Here is a 25,172-nt window from a genome sequence, read left to right on the forward strand (position 1 = left end):
TTTTGGCAGAAATAATGCCTGCAGTACTAAACAGGCATTCACTGAAAACAGTAGTGGCCAGTGTTGATTTTGAAGGGCCACCTGAAATATGCTTGGATCACATTTTACCTACTGCATAGACGGTTAGCATAGCATCAGAATCAATAGTGAAACTCCTCCAACTTTTGACGACATCATCCGTTAATATGTGGTAACTTGTGAGTCAGTTCAAAATATATTGAAAGACATAAATGCTTCTACTACCGTAGAGCAAGTACATACACTTAATCTATGATTCTACTTACACGCTTGAAGCTGAAAGTCAACAATGACCTGTTAATTGAAGATTATGAACCAAAAATCAAAATTGCAGCCACTAACAATGACTTGATGATTCTCTGTTCAACTTTGAATACCAGATTATTGGTTTTGACCTGAAGAAATTATTTTTTCAATCCTCCTTTGCACATATATTATTGTCTGAGTAGAATTATTTTTATTTTGAGAATATGGAACAAAAAAATGAATTCTATTACTTATGGACATAGATACTATCATTATATTTGATAAATGATAACATTGAAATATATTCTAGGATTTCACTTCCTCATTGGAGAGATTGGAGTTGAGACAGTGTGCCTAAGTGCTTCCGATTCATTCCATGTCTATCGATGTGTTCAACTCAAGGCAGTGAGCGTGCAATGTGGATGAGGAAGCAGGTACATATGTACATACTTCATCCAAAGAGACCAACGTGGGTGCATCTATTTTGGGTGAAAAGAGGAAAGCTCTGGTATTTCACAGAATGAGAAAAGCATGTCCACGTTGACGCATATGGCGTGGTCTTTTTCTTTATTATCATTTCACCCCAGATTACAAAGGAAATACTTCTCGGAGATCAGACCACAGGGTCTGCTGCACTGTAATAATAGATCGCTTGCAAGAACAGTCTGTCTGAGAGATTTGTCCTTTGATCCACCAGACTCAATGTGCCCCTCATCTTCAAATGAACTCACCCACTGGCTTCACGGTGACCTCATGGATCTGAGGAAAGAAGATTCCATTAATACCATTTTGACAAAGCATATGTTAAGTGGATATTATTGTCAAAAGGTAAGACTGAACTAGGGCATTTATTTAAAAAGTAATCACACTCTTGACATATAAGGCATGGTTTATTGTAAGATTCTATCCATAAGCTCTATGATAAGCTAAGATTTATTGCTCTGATAAAATGCTGGAAGACGGACGACAGTCTTCTTGAGTATAATGTCGATAAACTAATAGCAGCAAGTAAAAGAATTGCTTAGGAATGGGACTGCTGATGAACTTGTTCCTCATTTTATAATTTCATTTCCTTCTCTTTGGGGACCCTTACATATGAGATATGAGGGCAAGGATGACTGCTGGCTTCAACAACGCCTAGATCATTATGCATCATTATCATGACAGCTCTTGATAATGTTGCATAACTATTGAAACCAGTCGAGGAAGAATAAAAAAGTGTGGAAAAATATGTACTGCTGCTGTTTTAATTACCACTAGCCTCTGAAGAATTTTTGGAAACCTGGGATGGAAGATTTTTCAAACTCTAAAGCAGAAAATATGACAAAGGGATGTGGCATGAGGATTGTGTGAAGACAGCTCCATTGAAAAAGAAAAGAGAAGGCCATAGAATGAGGAGAATATAGTCCCCATTAGCCCTGCAGTGTCGTACGTAGAACATGGGGTACTTAGGTTTGTCAATTGGTGGATGCAGAAGAAAACGTGGGCAGTTGTTTCTGCCCCATTGTTAAAGCCAATGGCACTGGTTGCCTAGCTGTCACCATACCTGCACGTGTGATGGCATTCCCAGCGCAAACACAACGCAGTCGGCCACATCTTGTGGATTGAGGTATGGGTTTTCCTTGTACAGGTCCTCCTGACTGCCAGCCGCTTCAAAAATCTCTGTCTTGACTAAACCAGGGCTCACGCTCTGTTGGAAAACACAAAAGAGAAGAATGATTAACATTGAAGAACATTTCATCTTGGCTTAAATCCTGAACCAACCCCTTGCAACCAAGTAGGCAACCTTGGAGAGTATTAAAGGGACATAAGCCATCACTGATATAAAAATTTCCAGAAAACTTCGTAGCAGCTACCTGTCAGTTATTGGAGTCAAATTCAAGAAGGAAAAGATAAACAATTCACAGGTGATACAGTTGGAATGATTTTAATTTAATGCAAAATGTCTCGAGTGTTCAGAACAGAAAGAGGAGAGTAGAGCATTACTTGTAGGCGAATCACACAAAGGCTTGCTAGCCAAAGGTCCCCGTGCTGCATTCGTGGAAGGATGCCTATTAAGAAGCTCAGCCATAGGTGGATCTGGGAGAGGGGGCACATCCCTCCCCCCCCCCCCCCCCAGACCCGTAAAAAATATGCAAGATTTTCAATACGGTCCCATTATCATTGTGTTTGTTTTGCATTATGGCATATTCTTGTACTCCCCAAAACAAAATCCTGGATATGGCCTTGCTTGTGCCCCCCCACCCCCAGAGAAAGAAATCCTGGATCCACCCCTGAGCTGAACCCCATGAAGTATAACAAAACGTTCACCTGTACTGCAGGTCTCTTCTGTGCATATGAAAATATTTCAATAAATAAGTGAATAAAGGCAAAACACAAGGACTGTAGCTTTATTTTGATAGGTTTAATGACAGGTTTCACAATTTTAACCTCATGATTTTAAGGCTAAGTATGTTAAGCCCTAGAGTAATGAGGCTGTATGCTTCCTTGTTTTATGTTATGAGCCCTTTATATTCAAGAGACGATGCTCTGCTGCAATGCAATCATTATATAATTCATCATTACAGGAGCAGTGCAGGAGAGCATACCTGACCCCGGGAAAAGATGTAGAGTTGGCTGTGAGGAATTGGACACGCGAAAGAGCACTTGCAGGGGAAAAAGGAAAATAAGAAATTGTAATTTCTTGTGTTACCTTCATCTGCTAAAGAAGTCTTATAAATATTGTACGTGTATGAAATTGATGCCTTATTTATTTAAATTCTTGTCCGGACCTAGAATTTATTGGTTATGAACAAAACTCAGTACTAACCTAATTGTGTCCTTTGAGTTTCCTGAAGGCATCCAGAGTGGACACCTTCAGGACCTCCGTAGGCAGTCTTTTTTTACTGACGTGCGGATGTGCAGTGGACATCCTTAGGCATAAATGTGGACAGCCTATGGACGTCCATTGGCCACTTAGAGGACAATCACCAAACATCCTAAAGATGCCCATGTGCTGTATGAGTATTTGCACCTCATGGCGATAGATTGTCTAGCACTAGGCACTCTCAGGGATCGCAGATACAATTAGAATGAACTTCAGTTGGTTTTATTATATAATTTTTGGCAAATGTCAGCTTTGCCCTACATCAATGGATCGATTATCCTTTGAGGTATAGGAGCAGTGATATTAATGATCCCATTTCATTGGATCAACATTGCAGGTGGGAGAATTATTGACCCATTCCTACGAAATGGGTATTTATAGAAAATTCTAATGCATAGAGGTTGAGAAAAATTAACTAGTGATTAAACTCTCCAGTGCAGCTGTGGACAAGCCAGAGTTCAGTTATTTTTGAGGAGATGATGCCAGTTGGTACTGATGGATCTTTCCATTGTAATCTCACCGTGACCCTGATTTTGGACTTGGCTTCCATGAGCTCCTTGCGTAGACCCTCTGTGAGGACGGTGACAGCGTGCTTGGTGGAGCCGTATGAGTGGTGCCCCGTGAATGGCAGGATGCTGTGCCCTGCCACACTAAAGGAAACAACACACAATTAGCATCGTCATCTCAATGTAAATCACTCTCTACAAACCCTTACTGGGTGCACACAGGATTCAATGAAATTTTGTACATGAATATGTCGTCATCTGCACGACAGTTACCTCTAAAATACCTAATTACCTCTTGTGCATTTTGGAGTTACATATCAATCCATGTGTAAAATGTTAAACATATTTCCCAAGGAATATGCATCAATTAGTGTTCGTGTATTGTTTATACACTCCTGATTGACGAACATCAGTGACTCAGAGGCCATTTTTAAAGCTTAGAGTTCACTTAAAACATATAAATTAAATTCAATCAATGGCATTTAATAGTTCAAAGATAAATTTGGCCTCGCCTCATGATACATTGATCCAAATGAAAAAATAAAAATTTTCTCCGGGAACTATCTTCAAATAATGCCACTGCAGCACACAGTAAGTCCTCACTTAACAACGACCCATTTATAGACAGTTTTGAAGTTACGACACACTTTCATAATTAACCATGAATTTTGATGGACGACCAAATTTCAAAGATATGACAGGTATTTCTTGATTGAAGCTTTTGCGGCTCATGGTGATTAAAAAAGAGTGACATACTGCCGTGTGATGCAGCCCAATGAGGGGCAATTGGGACAATCCCCACTACAACACGTGGCACACACCCATATGTCACTCTTTCTTTTTAATATGACGGATGGCCAAACGATGTACTTGAATGTGGCACCAGAGCATTGGCAGCACAGCGTGCACGATAGGTAAGCTGGGCAGAGGCAGCTTGCGGTGCGACCTGCACCTCAGTTCATCTCGGCAGATAATAGATTAATCATTAAAAAATATAAGTTGTGTATAGCCGCCACGAATGAAGCGTTTAGGAATGCAATCATGATTTTTAAAGAAATACACTTGTGGAGCAGTTAGGCTGGGGTGATTGGGGGGCCCTCGGCTGGAGCTCATTATGGGGCCCCCCCTATGCGAGCATCCACCCCTCAGAAACTTTTAGGAATTTGTATACCACCCAGCCAGCATATTATTAGTCATTGCGATAAGGTGAAAGGAATAAATAAGGAAGGCGCTTATCGAGTAAGCTTGTTATGGGTTTCTTATGGCCAGGCCGAAAAACATCCAGAGTAATGACAAAATGGATGCCAAACTTTCAGCACTTTCGTAGATGTTGCTTTTATTCTCTCGTTTTAGAGTATTCATTAAGGGATTTAATTATAAGAATAATTTTTCCATTCTTGGCACTTCTATAATATGAGTAGAAATAACATCACATGGCCATAATCTGAAAATCACATTTATGAATTGATGACGAAACGACCATTGTAGGAAAACAAGTAATTTCACGAGGATATGCGACATAGAATAATATAAAAATGCCGGAAGGAATCTCTAATATACATACCATATTCATCGTGTAATCAGGCCATAAATTAAAATTCATAAATGTTATATTGTGTGGACCTTGAATAATTTCCATTTTTCATATACCTACCAGCCAAGTTTATATCTACATAATTGGATTTTAAATCGGTAACTACGTGCCTCTCATTCCTCAGTTGCCGTGGTGTAGTAGTTTGCGTGTAGAGCTACAAATGCGTAGGTCATACCTTTGGCTTTCCCTGGAGTTAATTTTTTTCTTTCCGCCACAAAGGAAAAAGTATTTGTATTATGCTTTGTATCTTCACCAGCCAGTCTCTTGCAGTTGTTAATTTTTTTCTATTTACGGGAAAATCTGTTATTGATTGTTAAGCTCTTAAAAAGACTCACCAAATTTCACTGGTTGGCTTTAAATTCATGTCGGGATGAGCAGCGTAGCATGTGTAGTACGCTGTTCAGCCGCCTTTGGTGCTCCAACAGAAGCGACTTACGTTGTCTGAGGATATTTGACAGCATTCCTTACCTATTCTTCTCCAAATCTGACCCTTGCCTTATATAAGCCCCATACCTTACAATAAGCTGTACATACATTCTTCTTTAAAATTCCGTATGAAAAGTCAAAAAGGTATCAATTCTTATTTCTGATTTCCTGCTCAAAATTTGATCTGAATTTAGTGAATAATTACAAGAGTATCTTGCACTAGTTTCAAGACTTTTTTTCAGAATGTATTTGACTTTTCTGTTGGTACCCTTTTCCCCTAAATTTAGGGCTTCTTTCCCACGCTCAAGAAATAACTCGCGTTGATACTACTCGAAGCCACATGAGTGCTCTTTGGTGACGAGTGAGCATAGATTGGGGTCCAGTGAGAATTAAGTGCACGCTGGGCAGGGCGCAGATGACTCACCTGTTGATGTGTATGATGTGACCGTCTTCCACCCCACTTTCCCTCATCATTCGCACTGCCAGGCCCGTGCACAGGCTCAGTGCTATCACATTCGTCTCCACCAGTGCTCGCATCACATCTGTCCTCTCCATCTCTGCAGAATTAAATAAATTAATTAAGTCTCACGGCTAAGCATAAAGGCACCGTGTGTGTGAGCCCACTGGATTATTGTGGATGGTGGGAGGACCTCCAAGGTATATGGAGGTAACGACCCACATAGCACAAAGTGAATAATATGCACATAATATTCAAATATTATGCCACCAAAATGGTATTAAAAAGTGCATAATACGTACGGTCACTTTCAAAAGTTTTAGGACAAAGTTTGTGGCGTCACTTCTGCTTCTTGAGGAATTCTAGCTTCTCTCACTATTTTTGTTTTCCTTGGTTACTCACCGGAAATAATCCATTGGCAGGTGAAGATTAATGCACTCAGAGGGAGATGTCACTTGTATATTGATCATTCTGTTTCGCTTTATGCCGATGATCATTTCGTGTGCATTTACTGTGTGCTTGCCCCAGTTTTCACTGTTGGTTTGCATATTGCATATTATAAGGCCTCCTATCTCATGAAGTTACCGTGGCCTAGAGGAGTAGATGCCCTGTTATGATGGTAATGAATGTAAGATTGATTTCTCGTCATGGAATAATTATAATTTAATTTTTTTTCAGCTCGTTCACTCGTTTTGTGTTTATGTAAGGTTTCAAGTCATTTTAAATCCACTTCAACAGCTTTAGTTTTACTTATAGTTATACTTTTTTTTAACGGTAATGAGTCATATAACAATTAGGAGTAGTGCAGGGGTTGCCTCATCCTTTTTTAAAATGGCTACATTTCAAGGGCTAGCGATTCGAAAAAGAGGGTTAGCTACAGGTGGTTCAGAGCAGATAAAAACATGGCGTTGGCATAAACGAACAGTTCAAAAAATGGTGCAAGGAATCACACATTTCATTTCATTACAAGAAGCTTATTATTCTGTTGTGATCAATGTTGTACTAAATTATTAGCCAGAATTCATTTACCCTAAACTCTCTTAATTTTTCCCACTTGTCAGCACAATGAACCAAAGAGATTATTCTATAACAAAATTCACCAACTCTTGCTTTACTTAGTGGTATTCCATTATAAGTTTCCTGGATATCAGACAATTACTGTAATACAGTTTTTTTTATGGGCTCATTAAAATTCACAAACCGGACGCACCAATCAGACCAGTGGTAATAATAATACATAATAATAATAATATTTTATTGGTCACACAAAAGATATGAATATACATATATAGGACCCGTCAGGAAAACATAAAAAGCAAATCAAAAATACAAAGAAACTCACAATACCTCCACTGAAGAGAGAAAGATTTTGTTGCCTCACTGCGAGCTCATCTCTACTTCTTGTATGATAATCATGAATATCGTTATTCAAGGTAAGGCACAACTTTTGTTTAAATTCTCTAATTAACATCACAGCATAATAAATATATATACAAGGAAGGGGAAGGATCTGTAACCTTTTGAAAAGATTACGGCAGCTAGCTTGTTTTTTAGCTTTGCATAATATTCTTACCGACCATTTTTGTAGTTTAAAAAGACGGACTGACTTAGGGGAATGACCCCAGGCTAAAATACCATATTTTAATCTACTATAAATATGTGCATAGTAAACTGATTTAGCTGTTTCTATATTTGTGAGCTGAATCACCCGTCTAATTAAGTAGCAGCCTGAAGCCACCGAGGATGAAATACAATTAATATGGGTATCCCAGTTTAGATTTTCATTTATGGAGATGCCTAGAAATTTGGTATCAGTAACCCGCTTAACAGTACAATCCGAAAATTTAATATAAGGGCTGTAATCAATTTTTTTTTGAGTAGGATGGAAAAATATAAAGGAAGACTTGGATTTATTTATAGCCACTTTGTTAGTTGAACACCATGTTTCCATTTTGATGACAGCATTTTGAGTGGGAACAACAATATTGCCATCATGTTTCAGTAGATGATTTGTATCATCAGCATACATAAAAATATTTCCTTTTAATTGTGAGGGTAGATCATTGATGTATAACAAAAAAAGCAGGGGCCCAAGAATGGAGCCTTGAGGAACACCCCTCAATATCTCCTGGTGAGGTGAGGTATGTTTAACCATGTTATCGGTTATAATGGTTACTGGTGTCGAGTATAAGCGCTCCAGTGCACAAACTAGCCGCTATCTTGACTCAACTGATCTAGCAGCACTTTGCATTCAAGTCTAAGCGTGGTATCAAAAATTCGCTTGATCTTGTGAACAAAATTAAAGACATCATACCTCCGAAGAACTAAAGACTAGTATCTTTTGATATCGTCAACCTCTTCACTTGTGTGCCACCAGAGGAAGCAACCGGCCAGGCAATAGATCTCCTGGGGGCAGCCAAGATTGCAGAAAAAATGAAGGACGAACTATATCCACCCTTCTCAAAATGTGTGTGGCACAAAATTATTTCAAGTTCAATGGTAAATTTTACAAACAAAGAAGTGGCCTCATTATGGGCTCACCACTTTTTCCATTGTTGGCAGATGTTTTTGTTGATTATTTGGAAGGAAATATTTTTAGCTCAGGACATAGCCTACTAAATTCTGTGGTATACTGGTACCAGTACATTGACAATATCATTGGGCTTTGGAATGGAACTGATCGGCAACTGGATATGTTCTTGAGTTTTTCGAATGATATCCGTCCCACAATTTCATTTACCTGTGAAAGAGACTCCAACCGTTGCTTAAATGATCTGGATATTACAATCAAACTCGATGAATGCCGGCATTCCTTCTCCATTTTTCAGAAACCCTGTTATACTGATCATGTCATCCCAGCAAGTTCAAGACACCATTACTCACACAAACTTATGGCTTTTCTGTTGAAATTATTGACGTCTAGATAGTGGTAACGTTATTTTAATATCAAACACAAATACAATGAGAACTTCTTCTTCACACGAAACAGAATTGACTTCAACTGAGCACATGGTGTGAATCGCACAGCATGCTACAACCAACCATCGATATATCGATAGTGTCTAAGCAGACTATCGAATGTAGTTAATTTGCTTTTCAATATTTTCATTCCATGATTCATCGCCTGTTAAGCATACCACTGTCAAAAGAAGAGTTTAAGAAACAAATCGTCATCATTAAACAAATTGCTTCAGCCGATGGCTATTCTCAAAATTTAATAGACAAACTGATTTTTAAAAAACAGAGAAGATTGTCTATTGACCAAATGTTTTCGGCGGACGAGGATAAAAAGAAGCAGTGGTGTACAGTGACGTACATCGATGCACTTTCTCTGAAAATGGCTCATCATTTACCCACGGACAAATTCTGGTGTGGAGTATATTCATTGAAATGCCATGATTGCAATGGTGTATGCATGAGACAGACAGGAAGAAGTTTTGAAATCAGGAAGAAAGAACATTTAAGTGCTTACAAACATAACAAAAATGAAAAAAGTAATTTTGCTAAACACTTAATATGCAACTGCCATAGGAGAGACTTTAAAATTAATATTTTAAAATTTTGCAATGACCGCCGTGAACTGGACTCTAGGGAACAGTTAGAAATTTTAAAAATTATTGAAAGTCAAGACAAGAAGATGATGATAATTAATTCATTGAAACCCGGGTCGCGCTCTGATAAAAAATAAGTGGTATAAGTAATTGTGTGATATCCAGGAAACTTATGATTCTATAAACTTATCCTGCAATCAATCACCATTAGATTAGTGTGAATTTGTGTATCTTGTTGATAAAACACCATGACACCAAATAAATCTTTTGAGAGGGGGGCAGTTGCCTGAAAGTCTGCTATGATGCATGCAGTATTGATAGACTCTGACTTTTGGAATAGCCAAAAATGTCCGCATACTGAAAGCAATACTTTTTTTGCTGTTGGTGATGACAGTGACTTCATGGAATTTCAGCAGGATATTTAACGAAACTATTTCACTTTTATAGACTACAAATGCTCTCAAATGTGGCATTTTTCATGTTGGTTTCATCCATAAAGAACTGCAAGCAGGCATTACCAGAGACCACCCTTGTTAAAGCTTCCCATGAATAGAGCCGAAATAAGTAATACTTTAGTGCAAACTTCTTCAAACACCACATGAATCAACAACAACAAACTGCGCAAATGAATGCACCACAAAGTTCCCATTTGCTTCCTTTCATTGATTTTTACTTGTAAGCCAAAAATTGCATTAGAAATGGCAGTGAAACCCACCCTTTATGATTAAGTAGCACCTATACCAAAGGATAATGCACCAAAGAAGCCAGTTGCTTAACTTGATGGCTTGAAACTTTCACTGACATGCACATTTTGTCACATCCAGTGAGCTCTGAGTGAATTTGACACCTTTTGAACAGAGGGAAAGTTTTCTCATAGAAGATGGCCAGCTCTGAAGTGGTCATTCTGTACCCTGTGATGTTTGATCGAGTGAAAATATGTGATGCATAGAGCGCGGAAAAAAAGTCTTTCGACTTTTTGTAAAAGTGGGACTTTTGTGATTTTAAATACAAATCTTCACCAATCTCATTAAATAAAACTGTTTTCAATTACTTCCTTAGAGACTTTTTTGCTGTGGCGGGACTTCTTCGATTAAAAGAGACTTTTCTGGGACTTTTTATTGAAAATACCTGCCTATTTGGCTCTTGTGACCACACTTGTTCAACTTTGTGTCGGACAAATCTTGTTTTTTATGCGGTGCATACTACACGGAGCAGATATTTACCGTAAAATGTAAGATACTAACAATTGCTAATGCGGAATTTTATTAATAGCTCTGGAAACTGCAAAGAATTCTTTCGATTACTCCACCGTTCATGAAGTAAACCCATGCGGTGCTTCAACTCGGAGGTGGTATGGATATATGAGGGTAGAGCTCACCATGTTCTTATCCAATTGCATGTTAAATTCACATATTGTTTCTTTCCTTGGGCCTCCTCACCCTTTTTTTTGCTAAGGGTGTCCAAAGACTTCACAAAGGGACATTATTAGAGCGCGGAAAAAAAAGTCTCCAATTTTTAAAAAAAGTCGCCTAAAAAGTCGTCAATATTTTCGAAAAAAGTCTCTTTAAAAGTCTGAGTTATTTCCATGAGAAGGCTGCTAAATTTAACTTAATCGATGGAGAAAAGAGGGTAGAGATGCGGATTCGTGGGTTTAAGTGTTATTTTATGGACTTTTAAGACAGGAGATCACCATAATTTACAAAATATTTTTTAAAATTCTGAATAACACTTTCTTTGATGATCAGCAATTGTTTAAGAATATAGTTGACCCCTGTAGTTTTTTTAGCTGATCAATATCTATCTTTATTTTGAAATAGGGAAACTAAAGTCAAATTACAGGTAATGGATAACAGATTTTATTTATTAATTGCATGATATAAAATAAAGGAAAAAAAAGCATTTTCATTCACTTTGAGTTGTATTGCCAAAGAGTTATTTAATGAAGTAGTGACAGATAAGGTATTTTGCTGTGTTTTCCATGGCAAATGTTGTGCGACGTCCACTAATCTCCTGCAAAAAAGCAGAGTGCTAGCATACAGTGTAACGCTGTCCCCTTGTCAGCAGATCACCCAGGTTCAAATACAATGGGAAAAATGATACAACTATGTGAAAGGTTATCTAGAATTTCCGACGAAGTGAATGTCTCACGTTGAGTGTAGATGGTTACGAAATGAGCCTACATTGTAGAGAGGCAAACAATGCATTAATGCGCTCTTGGCACTCGGTCGAAGAGGAAAAATGAAGGCTCAACAAGGACAGGTGAATGTATACACATTGTATGAACACAATTCTATATACATATTCTAAATATATAACTGCAGAACTAATATTTAATATTTTTGTAGTTATTTTTGAAAGCACCATCGCGTGTGGAAATATGCAAAACATTTTGCTGCGATCTGCCATTGCCTCCGGATCCATTCCTCGCAAGATTTGGAGCATGGCTGAAAGCTTGCGTGTTCAATGCACAACACTTCGAGAAAATTAAGAAAGTAAGTAATTATTTGTAGTTATGATTGTGACTGATGAATCAATTTCATTATATGAAATAGAATTCCTGCAATTTTGCTCAATTAAAAATAAATACAACTGCATTTTAGAGAGGAAAACTGTATTTTAATTTTTTACTTCAGGTTATACAGAATATTGACCCTGAAGATGATGCAGAATGTATAGAAAATGCTCGAGAACTCTTAGAAGATAGCAACTCCCACTGGAAATGATATGTATTTCAGCATCCTTGGGGTTTTTGGTAGAAAAAAAATCAAATATCTTGAATCTTCCATCTTGAGCCTCAGTGATTTGGTGTCGACAATAATGGATGTGAAGAAGAAACTTGAATGTGTAAAGGGTGAACAAGCCGTAAGTGTTTATGGCAAATTGTGAAATGTTTTGGATAAAAACGAAGTTAATGACTGATATCGCTCATATTCTCAACGGAGAGGTCAAGGGTGTTGTCTACATCTAATGTTTTACAAAAACTCACCTTAAGTGAAGTGGCTACGCTGCGATATGCTCCTATTGCAACATGTGAAGTTGAGCGATCGTTTTCGACGTACATATAAAATTATTTTGACCGAACGTCGCACAACATTTGCCATGGAAAACACAGCAAAATACCTTATCTGTCACTACTTCATTAAATAACTCTTTGGCAATACAACTCAAAGTGAATGAAAATGCTTTTTTTTCCTTTATTTTATATCATGCAATTAATAAATAAAATCTGTTATCCATTACCTGTAATTTGACTTTAGTTTCCCTATTTCAAAATAAAGATAGATATTGATCAGCTAAAAAAACTACAGGGGTCAACTATATTCTTAAACAATTGCTGATCATCAAAGAAAGTGTTATTCAGAATTTTAAAAAATATTTTGTAAATTATGGTGATCTCCTGTCTTATAAGTCCATAAAATAACACTTAAACCCACGAATCTGCATCTCTACCCTCTTTTCTCCATCAATTAAGTTAAATTTAGCAGCTTTCTCATGGAAGTAACTCAGACTTTTAACCCTTTCGCTGCTACAAGCAGGAATACCCGCAAAAAACATTATGGTTATTGCCTGCGACATGCAGGGATATTCCACGACTTTCAAAAAACTTTTCCTTTCAACACGACATGCGGGTAAATATCTACGTTTTCGAAAAACCCTCCCTTCGGTCGTAGGTGCTGTCATCTGCTCGAAATTCTAGCGGAACTACGTCCATTCGTGCGGCGACATTCAGCGACGTCAAATGAATGATTCAATTCATTTTTTTCTGGATAATAGGCAAAATAATGGAACCGATGAAAAATCTATTGAAGCAGCAAAAGGGTTAAAGAGACTTTTTTCGAAAATATTGACGACTTTTTGGGTGACTTTTTTTTTAAAATTGGAGACTTTTTCCGTGCTCTATTGATGTACAATAGGAGGGCCTAGGTGAAATAACGAAGGTGAACAAGCAGGCTAATATATCAAAACTGCACCGTGGCATCACATTAACCCTTTCGTTGCTCTTCAAACTCCAAAAACCTTCTCCTCGCATGCGGCGAAAAGGTTAAAATATGTTTCGTGGGCCCATGGAGCAGGCACTTCAACAATGGGCGTGGTACACCCTCCAAAGGGACCCTTTCCTCGATGAGCTCACCCACACAAGACCGTCTCATTGGCCCTCCGAGCGGGGGGCCTCCCTCCCAAAAAATGAACGCTCTTACTGCAATTTGAAAATCAACCAATCAATCCGATCATCAAAAAATGATTGTTTTCATCGCACTCCTGCCAATCAAGCAATCAAGTACGTCTTTGAACTGTGTTTCTGCAATGAAAAATAACGACTTTGTTAACTTTGCTAAAATTGTGGTTGCGGACCACCAGAAAATGGCCATTTTAGCAAAGTTAACAAAATCATTATTTTTCATCCCAGAAACACGGTTGAAAGACGTACTTGATTGCTTGATTGGCAGGAGAGCAATGAAAACAATCATTTTTTTGATGATCAGATTGATTGATTGATTTTCAAATTGCAGACAGAGCGGTCACTTTTGGAGAGGGAGGCTGGGAGGGTCGATGAGACGGTCCTGCGTGGGTGAGCTCGTCGAGGAAAGGGTCCCTTAGGGATTAGGGACCCTTCGAAGTGCTTTTGCAAAAGTGCATGGCAGGGGGGAAGCCACAGCAGTCTGCTGTGCTAACGTACGTTCATAGCAGTGAAAGGGTTTAACTTGAGTGGCTGTACCTACCTGAGAGTTTGACATTGCGTGTAATACCAGCATTGTTGACGAGGACGTGCACGGCTCCGTAAGTGTCCTTGACCCACTGGAAGGCGTCCCGAACCTCAGCCTCGTTGCAAATGTCCACTTTGAGGGGGTGAAGCGATCCCTTGGGCCCACCACCTCCACCTTGCAACTTCTCTGCCAACTCCTGCAATGACATAATGCAATCACCACTTTAAAGATTCAGTCTAATCAGTCCCAAAAAGTAGCCTTTGCATATGATTCCCAATCTAAGCGTACGAAGCAAAGTGAATAAAACAAAGCAATAAAGCAAAGTGGTCCCTAAGGACAAAATAGCCGTTGAATGGGGAGGTTTGAGAAAGTACAAGAGAGAATTTTCAAGTGACACTGCCCTCCTTACTTAATTTTTAGCATGTTTTGCAAACAAATGGTGTTTTGATTTGCTAAAAGGAATATGCCTCGAAAGAGTGCTGAGATACACATGAAAAGTTACTGCTGGCTGATGACTCTGGCTGAGACTGAAACAGACAACATCATTATGTAGTAGCAGGCCATCGTATTATGGCACGCTCATCTTGAAACATGTTAGCAGAGTCTGAGTTTTTACCAGTGTGTGATTTGCGAGAAAGTTTCTCGGGTTTGCCACTAGGAGTTGAATAAGGTAAAAGTATGGTCCTGTACTAAGTTTCAATGGCTAATTGTGCCATTGACATCAGGGGGGGGGGGACAGACTTAGCTGTTGGTATCATCCGCTCACAGTCGAAACCCCGAGAAAATTTTCTTTTGAAGTGTGAAACTCGCGTAGTGAGGGGGATGGGGAGGAAGAGGAGAGAGTGGCGTCTGATGAAGGAATTCGGAAGAAGGGAGGCGCGGTGGTTTCTATTAGAGGCAAGCTATCTCCCTCCTTCAGGCTGCATCTCTCAAGGGAAACTGACACTCAAATAAACGATGGCTTAGGTTGTGCACAGAATAATTGTTTGGGGTTACAACAGAGAGAAAGAGGACTAAAGGTGTAACAAGATTACAATGAAGTGATGCAAATTCGCTCACACTTTCGTGTACTTCTGTTGCAATGTTAAAAACGCATTTTTCAATCATAACTGAATTAATATCATGCTCATCCTACTCCAAAGTTTGACTTGCACTTCAGACCAATAGCAGGACTGCAATAGGGTGGTTTCCTATTATTTTTTTATTGCCTAAATCGAAAGATTATTACTCCTGGAGTACGAATTTCACACTTTTAGAGTTTTAAATGACGATATCTATTTTTCGCGACTAAACGAAAAGTGAAAATTTTCAAGCGTGCGAAAACGCAATGGGTAAGTAGGAATGATGGGAAAAAGTCTGTGTGACGTATTTCTGGTTCCCCCTACTGCCTTGTGAGGTGACCTTGGGGCGAGGCTTGAGCGCTGATACGACGCAGGCTGCTAGCAGGTAGCGCTTGGCTTAAATAAGGATTATTAATACCTTATCAAACGAAGGAAACTTTCCAACCTTAGGCAGTTTTAGTAGGTGATTATTAAGAGATGTTTCCGTGAGCTCTGTGCCGCATGCATGCGACGATGTAAATCTCAAACGATATAAGAAAACTGTACCCGTATAGAAACTAGGTCCCTGTGACGTCACGTGGAGTGGCATCGCATTGGTGCCAATCTGGCCTTTTTCAAATGCGGTTTAAATTGACCATTGCCTTTCGTCTAAACTGGGAATTCTTAAACAAAATAATTTGTATATTATGAGTACACTAATGGTGGGTAAGGAATCGCAATCATTGCATTTCATTTTCTTTGATGAAGGAAACTACCCTATTAGTCTACAGGCACAAACAATTTTCACTCTGCTCCATAAGTCATTTATTTATTCATATATTGAATGTTTTGTAAGAGACAATAATACCCACTAAAAGAGTAAAATACATAAAAAATCAACCAATGCTGTAATGTAAAAGAAAGACAATATTAACACTATAACATAAGAGTATGCAAACATAGATAAATGGGTGAGTAAAAGACAAGATATACTTTACTACACAATAGAACACAATTGTGACTCAATAAGAAAGGCCAATCAAAAAAATAAACGGGGAGACATGATGGGACACTACAAATTCATCCAGACTCATCACTAGGTAATTTGGAGAAAAAACATACTTTCTATGCTATTGTACATCTACCTAACTCTTGTTTTATCCCTTTCCTGCCTATGAGAGGAAAACGTTTTTTGTGTGATGAGTAGTGTGAGAATATTTTAAACCTCTCCGTACGGAGCTCTTTTTTGGGGTGGAGTTACCCTGGTATTTTTGTCCCTCCGATTTTGGACCCAACTCAACGCAAGGGGTGCCCTTTACACTATTAATTAATTACCCTGCCCACTGGACTAGACCCTCAAATCCTATCTCAGCATGAGGCCAAGGTCAACTCATTGCATTACCAGTGTTTTTTAAAACCAAATACTGCATTTGATTTTCAATAATTTACTCTTCGATAAGAATTCCTAATATTTTTTAAGCATTGTGGAATTTTAAATGGATTTCTAGCATTGATATCAACAAAGTTGGTGAACACTAGGTACTAAGGCAATAATTTCAGAAGTATGTTGTTTGCTAATTAATGTTAATGCTAAAATTTCTTTGAAAAATTACTTACGTACCGAAAAAAAACGAAGAATTCATTTCAATTTTTTAAACTTGTAGCATGCAACAAGATGCCTCATTGCAAAAACCATTTACTGTATACATCCACTTCACAACAGATTCTTGCGGCAAGGATGGTCATGAATAAGGGAGAGGGTCAGACTTAATTGCTGCGGAGTGGCCCTAAAGTCTTGTTAAGCTGGGTCTCAGGTCAGCTCTCCTGAATGCATCCAACAATTGCTACCTCAGTGGTCACTTCCCTTCCTCCGCATTAGCTATATAGCTGACGTCCGGTCATTTGCTTTGAAAAATCAATGACATAGCCACATGCCACGCTAAAGTTAGGTCTTCTGCATGTGAAAATGCCCATGGACTCCACCTGACGTTTGGGATTAAAGAGCTAACGAGGTTCTTCAAAGTATTTAATGATGTAGCAAAAAAGTCCAAGTCACAATCAATATTGCTATCTCTCTCATTGCATGAAAAATACATAGGCAAGAAAAATAATCGTCGTTTCATAAAAATGGAATTGTGAACAGTGACATGGTTCGCAATGAAACTATTGGAATTCTAGTAAAGGTTGACAATTTTAAAAATTAGGTAATAATTAAAAATTAATCATTATAATATATAGTAACTACTTCATTTCCTTGGTAGTTTTTATGAAAGTTAACCTTTACCTTTTATCTTTTGAAATCAGTTGTAACATTTTAACACCAACTTCATTTTATTGATTCACGGGCATACCTATAGAATCATAACTGGGGGGGGGAGGGCAAAAATAGCCGTGGTCGTTCAAGTTGTACCTTTTTTGCACTAAAAGTATTTAATGAAACCAAAATTTTAAGGAAATTATGACAGCAATTTATTAGTTTTTATGATTATTTGCTTTAAAAAAATAATGATATTTATTTTAGTTCCATGTCTTGTACAGTTATAGATTCCGTTTAATGGGTCCACCTGTTACTTGGGGCAACTGCTTAATTTGGGCAGATCTTGAAGAACAGAACCCAATAGAGGAATATCCCAGAGTATTCTCCGCTTGATTGGGACAGCACGCTGCTTTATTGGGCCATGAGTCGGCGACATAGACTATACTCGCAACAAAAATTAAAATTTTTTGTTTTCAGAATACTATATTTTTTTATTTTCCTCCTTTGATTTACTCTTATTTTTCACAAGTGTTCCTATTCTTGCCCTATTTTGAAAGCTCTTGTTGTTATACTATCCGTAAGGGGATAGTACTTCTTTATTAGGACTTACAATTAGTAAAAGACATTCATTCAGCATTGCCCGAGGCTGTGAAAAATATTTTCAGCTAAATTGTTATAATTCTTAAAAATAATAATAAATTAACTAAACTTGCTCACTTATTAATCGAATTAATTGTTTAATAAACTTAGGTAGCATTGTAAACATTCTTTAGTCTTCTTTCTGCCATCTCAAAGTTTTTTATGCCCATATAAGGGATAGTTCGCCTAATTGGGGCAAAGTGCGCAAGTCCTAATACATCGCAATTGACCGAAATCTACTGTGCTAATATCATCTTTCTTCAAAAGGAAAATTTGTACATAACTTTTGTTTTGAACCAAATATATTTTCGCTTCTAGGGGGGCAGTTACCCCCTCTGCCCCCCCCCCTCCACTGCTGGTTACGCCCATGAATCGATTAACACAATTTTATATGTTAAATTCTGGATAATTTTGATCTGTTGGATTTGAACATGAAGCTTGTCCAACACACAAAAGGGAGAATAACAGCGTCCTTCAACAGCAGAGAGTCAAAAAAAGAAAGGCTTATTTCTACAACAGATTGACGGAATAAACCGAATTCCATCAGGAGAGCCACTTTCAATCCCAAATGTGGAAGCAGTAAGATATGTTCCTACAAGCACTGTTATATATAAAACATGTTGCTATTTTCATGGCACTGTGGACAAACTCTCAAGCTCTCCGTAATGAAAATCTTTAGAAAGTATAAGATATCTGCAGTATTAATACTGCAGATTCATTCATCAGCACGATGTGAAATAGTATTTGGTGCTGCAGCAATTCTTTTTTCCGACAGGAGAGGACACATTTCCATTACCAACATGATGAAAAGAGTGTTATTAAAGTTTATTGGCTTTATTAAAGTTTAAATTCAAAAGATTATTCATGAACTTGTTTGCAGTAATTTTATCGTAATTTCGAAAAAATAGATTTTAGATTTAGAAAGTTTCTGTAAGATTATTTTTCAAGGAAAAGTACCCAGCTTATAAGCTAAAAGTTACCTTTTTTAACTGTAATAAATTGCTTTTTTGGAAAACTAACTGTTAACTTTGAATAGCTACATTTTTTAACGAGACTAACTAATACTTTAATCAGTATATTTTTTTCTTGGTAACTTTCCCAATTCCATGCATCACACCTTCCGCCGGGCCTCGAACCCGCGGTCTATAATGCGAGAGTGATCCCCGCGATGACAATGCGATCAAATAAAAAATGATTCTCTCCAATGGCTGGACACGTACAACCTTTAATCGTGAGGGTCACATCTCCGCGAGAAGAACAAGACGCGCTGTCGCGATATTGGACGTTTGAACAGTTCCAAATTGGAGGCGCATAAATCGCCATGTCGTTGATAAGTTCATTAGCGCTGTGATGACGAATACCTTGAGTCTTTGCTCCCTCCGTGCCATGGCCACTACCACCATTCCATGGCGAACGAGGGACTCTGCGATGCTGGCGCCTATGCCGGCGCTGGCGCCCGTCACCACGGCGACGCGACCACACCAACGCTCCATCACGCACCACACTGATGACTGCTCTTCTTCTCTGCTGTGCAGCGACGCGAGGAAGGCGATGTGCCTGCCCTTCCTCGCTTGACCTTGACGGGGCGGCATTCCTGTGCTCGCCATGGAGGAGGAATAGAAGGGGAAGGCGGCTATTCGAATGTCCCGTCGCGACCACTGACTGAAGCTGGACCGCATATGATGAAGATGGCTCGCTCTTCATTAATGCTTGAAATTATCTTCCTGCGGTGTGGCCCTTGCAGTGCAGTTCATTTAATGATTTGACATCGCGGTAACGGTAGTTTTTTTTGACGTGATCGTGTTCGAGGCAGGTGAGCTATTTACTTTGCTGCTACCTGAACTTACTCTTATGGCGGCCGCTGCTCTGTTCGGCACAACAATTACGTCACTATGCACTCTAAATTAATATACAATACCCCGCCGCAGAGTGGGCCGAAAAAATATGACGTTTTTCCCCTTACGGGTCTCATTAATGGAATGCATGGCATGAAATAGGGATGCATCCATGATTCCCTCGATTATGTGCATAATTTATGAATAATATACAAATAATATGCAAGTATTATACCATCGAAAACTGTAAATAAAGACTGAATCACACTGTCCCTCCCGCCGTCGCTTTTCGCATCATTTTCGATATCACAGCTTGTTGTCATAGGACCCGCATCACGAAAATATATAGCGTGTTTGCGACTGTCAAACGTTGCTCTGCAATCGCTTGATACGGGCAAGCGTTCTTATTGGCTGATATGGGGTTTCAGCGACAGAAAAAGAGACCAGACGGGTGATGAAAAAAGTGATGGGAATCCTCATCATTAGAGTGATCGCGAAAAACAATTGCCGGCGACGATAATTTGCGAGTGATCACTCGAAAATTACGAAAACACATGTGATTCAGGCTTAATATTCACATAATATGTACATATTTTCTCATGAATATATATCCCACACAGCACAAAATATCAAATCGATATCCATAACCATAGGCGGATCTGGGGGGGGGGGGGGGGGGGGGGAGAGGGCACGTGCCCCCCCAGACCCTTTAAAATATGCAAGATTTTTAATGCGGTCCCGTAATCATTGCGTTCGTTTTGTATTACGGGGTATCCTTGTGCCCCCCCCCAGAACAAAATCCTGGATACGGCCTTGCTTGTGCCCCTCCAGAAAGAAATCCCGGATCCGCCCTTGTCCATAACAATCCGTACCTATATGCCACATATGTAACAAAATGTATCCGTAGAAATCGATGTTTATACATCCTCTATATAAAAAAATGTGAAAAATAATATTTTAATATCACTTACAGTTTCGCATCGTTCGCTGTTGCTCTGAAAAGTATTATTTTTTCTTATTTTCCACACGGGCATATTAATTACCGCGTAGCGCGGTAGGCAGCTGCGTAGCCATGCGTTGTAATGGTGCTGAAATGAACGTCACTTGAAAAAACTAAATGAATGATAAATGAGGAAAAAGGAGGAGGTTTATGACTTGGCGTATGCGAATGCGGTTGCCAGTGAATCTGAATTTATTATGCTACACGTATGCGTGTCTCTTACTTCAACCAGTTACCTTTCCTTGCGATGATATGAGAGGTGTAGTTTGTGAATTACCTCCGAAGGTGTGAAGGCTGTTCCATGTTAATCACTTTGTTTATTTTTCACCTTCTGATGATTTATTTTACGGTTAGTAAGATGAAATAAACTTATTTTTAAGACTGGTTAGGTGCTGAATCTTAGGATGGCGAAAGAAATTTAGCATTGCGTTAAAATGATGTGAGAGTGAGGGTTTTTATTATACAACTAGTAGCTAGGTATTCTTCTGCAATGCGTGTACATGATACATCTATAAAGTGTTCGATTCGAAGGTGGCATTTTACAGTTCGAAACTTGGATATATTATGAGCCGTAGACATTTTTCATTGATAAACAGACTTTCTTGTCCCATCATCACCCATCAAGCGTTTCTTTTTTCAGAGTTGATCGCTTTCGATCTTTAACACTATAATTTTCAATGTGCGGGCGAGGAAATTGCATCTATCTTTCTCTATTTAATTCCACAATCAGGTTGAATCATAGGTAATCTTTAAACACTTGTTCTATTTTACACCCTTCATATCCTGCTTTATGTATTTCTTCCGAGGTCTTCGTCTGCTGTTCTTCCCTCCATCCTGTTGTTCAAAGATTCTCCTCATGACGCAGTCATATCTCATTTTGAGCCCGATAAAGATGCCCCGCCATCTTCTACAGGTTTCCATAGACTTCTCTTCAGAAAGCTCCAATCTTCGTTTTATTTAATGTTAACGAAAAGGTCTTTTCTCTGCTTGAATTCGAATTTTTCATGAAGAACTTCCCCCGAGACAGCGGCAGCGAATCGTTGAAGGTCCCTCCCAAGTGAAGCATTTCTAGTGACTTTTTTCTTAAATGTCCAATAAAACTAGAAATTATATAACTAACCGTTTCGAAAACATTGGGCGAGGTTGCTAGGCGACGACTCCAGGAGTGCGCTCCACGCGATTGCCGTAATAACGGTTTGGGCTCCTACGTAAATGGAGAAACATGTTACGTAAGCTTCATTGGCCACCCGATGCGCTGTCGTCAAATTAAAATAAGTTGTAGATGCTTAATCCTATGTATCGTGATTCCTTTCAATGCAAATGGAGACGCAAAACTATAACGGACGACACATCTTTTCCATAAAGTTAACAATAAACAGTTAAAAACTATTTTTCGTTAATTTTCCTTGGGACCCAACGGAGGCTCTGATTCTACCTAAATCAAATTCTCGACTTGAGCTACACGGTTTCTTACAAGATGTCCGTGACGTGCCGAGGAATCTTAACTTTCTATCCAACCAACCCCACCCTTACTTCGTGGTTACATAAACCACAGTTATATACTCTAGATTGGCAGTGGCGGGGGGTGGGGTGAAGCCGGGACGCTCGTCTGGCGGCCATGTTGCTTTCACCCACATATGAGTTTGCGTAGGTAAGGAACTGGAGGAAAATTACATTGTGAAAGATAATGGTGGTTTGATTAAGGCTTTTAACTATAGAAAACGTTGTCATTTTCGTTTAAGATAGATCAAATTAAAAATAAAGGGAACGATCGTGACACTTACGTAGTAAAATAGCCGATCTTTGAGCGGAACATAACCGGGACGAAGTTATGAAATTGGTAATGCAAGCAGAGCTAAGATTATTACTAATTCGGTTCCTGCTCAAAATATTAGATCTTGAATCCAAATGCAAGAGTTAGCTCGATACAGAAATATTGTGCGCAAATATAAAAGGGGCGGAGGAGATGGGGGAAAATGGTTGACTACGTCGTCTGCTAGGAACGGTCAGCTTACCTACTATCGCGAATACATGGTATTGTTCACCCTTAGCTTTACCAGCGGCATTGTCATGCTATTCGAACAAAATAATTCGACAATTCCAAAGGTTTAATGTTTCCACCAACTGTATGAGTTGTCGATTGCACTGATTTTTAATAAAGTCTCGCAATTCATAAGATACTTGAAGAAATGCCCCCTAGCCTTTCACTGCCACCGGGGCGGATCCAGGATTTCTTTCTGGGAGGGGCAGAAGCAAGGCCTTATCCAGGATTTTGTTCAGGGGGGGCACAAGGATACTTCGTCATACAAAACGAACTAAATGATAATGGGACGGTATTAAAAATCTAGCATATTTTTTAGGGTCTGGGGGGACACGTGCCGTAGATCGCAAATGATTGCAAGACTAGCGGACATTGACACTTGCTGTTTCTTGCAATCTTCTATATTATTTCTACTCTATAGATACCTTTTTCTCAACTTATACGCAACCAAACTCTACAAATGAGGTACCAAAATGTACAGAATTTATCAGAGAACATGGGACGGCATATCTTACTTTCTAAATATTGCTATTGTTTCCTAAAATTGGATTTTAAATAATTATTTAAAAAAAACTGGTAAATATTCCTGACGTTAACGGCACACAATCTGATACATTTGTTCATTTGCAACAATATCTCGCATTTTTAAATAACTTTTATCAAAATGCGGGTGATTCCACATTCAAGTCTCCTGTTGATACGTAAGTATGAGTCATCATGTGCGTTTAACAGAGGATAGTGTAATTACTTCCAATGTTGTGTTTAAAGAGGTCCTCTGACCTCAATTTGTACATGAACATTCCAATTTGTACATAAGACCCTGCCTTTTTTTCTACATTTTAAAGTTAGAAACGCGCCTATCCCTCTGTGGACCTGCATTGAAAAGAGCGGGGGAAGCCCGCTGGGAGCGGGCGCATCACGCTCGTCTATACTTATATAAGAGGCGTGCAAGGGCGGCTCGAGGAATTTTTTCGGGGTCTGACAGATGAACGGTATACTCGTATTGGAGATTAAAAACAACATTCAATTATTGTGCCTTTTTTCCATCTTAAAGCTGTCGATAATGCTTTCAACTTAAGAATACCTTTCCTGGAAGGCAACAAGAAGCTCTTTCGGATTAAAATCTGAGGAAGGCCAGACTATTAATTGTTCCGATTTTGTAGCGATAATATGCAAGAATTTCTGCAAGCTTGTGACTCATAAACTCCGAAATCACTTCCTATTCTGCAGAAAAAATAGCCAAATGCACTTCGATCAATTTAATAAACACAACGTCATCAGTTGAGGAGTGTGGTCAACGAAATTAATATTTAAAAGAACGCACGAGCATTATCGTAATATATGTATAATGAGACGGACAAATGCTTTCCCGGATAAGACCGCGTTGATTCATTTTGGTGGACGACAGTTTAGGATGCGTTCCAGCTCCAATGTTCTTCCCCTTGATGGAATACGCCCTTAACCACTGTCCACTACAATGAAAACATTCACCCAATTAATCACCGAGGAAGCCTTCTTGCCAATATAATTACGGAATAGGTACATAACTATTTCGGCTGTGATATCAAAAAGCTAAATTCTTAGCGGAAGGTATATTTCGTTACGTCATTAAAAAATTAAAAAAATGTGACAAAAATTTTTACCTGCGAGTGCAGAGATCGAGAGAAGCAAGAGTGCAGATGGATGTTAGGGAAGAGAACTAGAAGGTAGGCGATTAACTTCATAATGCAATTTCATCATAGTGTGGACTTAAAATTTAGTTAATTAGGACAATTAGCCTTATTTTTCCCTCCGTGAGTTTCTAATTAATTTTAGCGGGTATTTATGATTTTTTGCAGTACGTCCAGTTGCAATGTCATAATGGGTGTGTGTCTTCGTGTATTTCTCAAGAATATTTCCATTTATTATAGGGTAGTTTCCTTCATCTAAGAAATCGAAATGCATTGATTGCGATTACCCACCTTTAGTGTATTCATAATATACAAATTAT

The 25,172-nt window shown here is 38.7% G+C and overlaps 1 protein-coding gene across 1 annotated transcript; it reads right to left on the reverse strand.

Moving 5' to 3' along the window:
* Positions 1 to 798: 798 nt before the first annotated feature.
* LOC124162245 (farnesol dehydrogenase-like) lies at positions 799 to 19,850 on the reverse strand. The gene is made up of 6 exons (XM_046538714.1): positions 19,668 to 19,850; positions 14,386 to 14,566; positions 6,081 to 6,213; positions 3,651 to 3,780; positions 1,811 to 1,954; positions 799 to 1,023 (listed from the first exon to the last, which is right to left on the reverse strand). Exons 1-6 carry the CDS (start codon positions 19,797 to 19,799, stop codon positions 982 to 984), a joined length of 762 nt encoding a protein of 253 aa, XP_046394670.1. The 5' UTR covers positions 19,800 to 19,850; the 3' UTR covers positions 799 to 981.
* Between the last annotated feature and the right edge of the window lie 5,322 nt (positions 19,851 to 25,172).

Source organism: Ischnura elegans, chromosome 7 (assembly GCF_921293095.1).
Source record: "Ischnura elegans chromosome 7, ioIscEleg1.1, whole genome shotgun sequence".
In the NCBI taxonomy this organism is placed as follows: domain Eukaryota; kingdom Metazoa; phylum Arthropoda; class Insecta; order Odonata; family Coenagrionidae; genus Ischnura; species Ischnura elegans.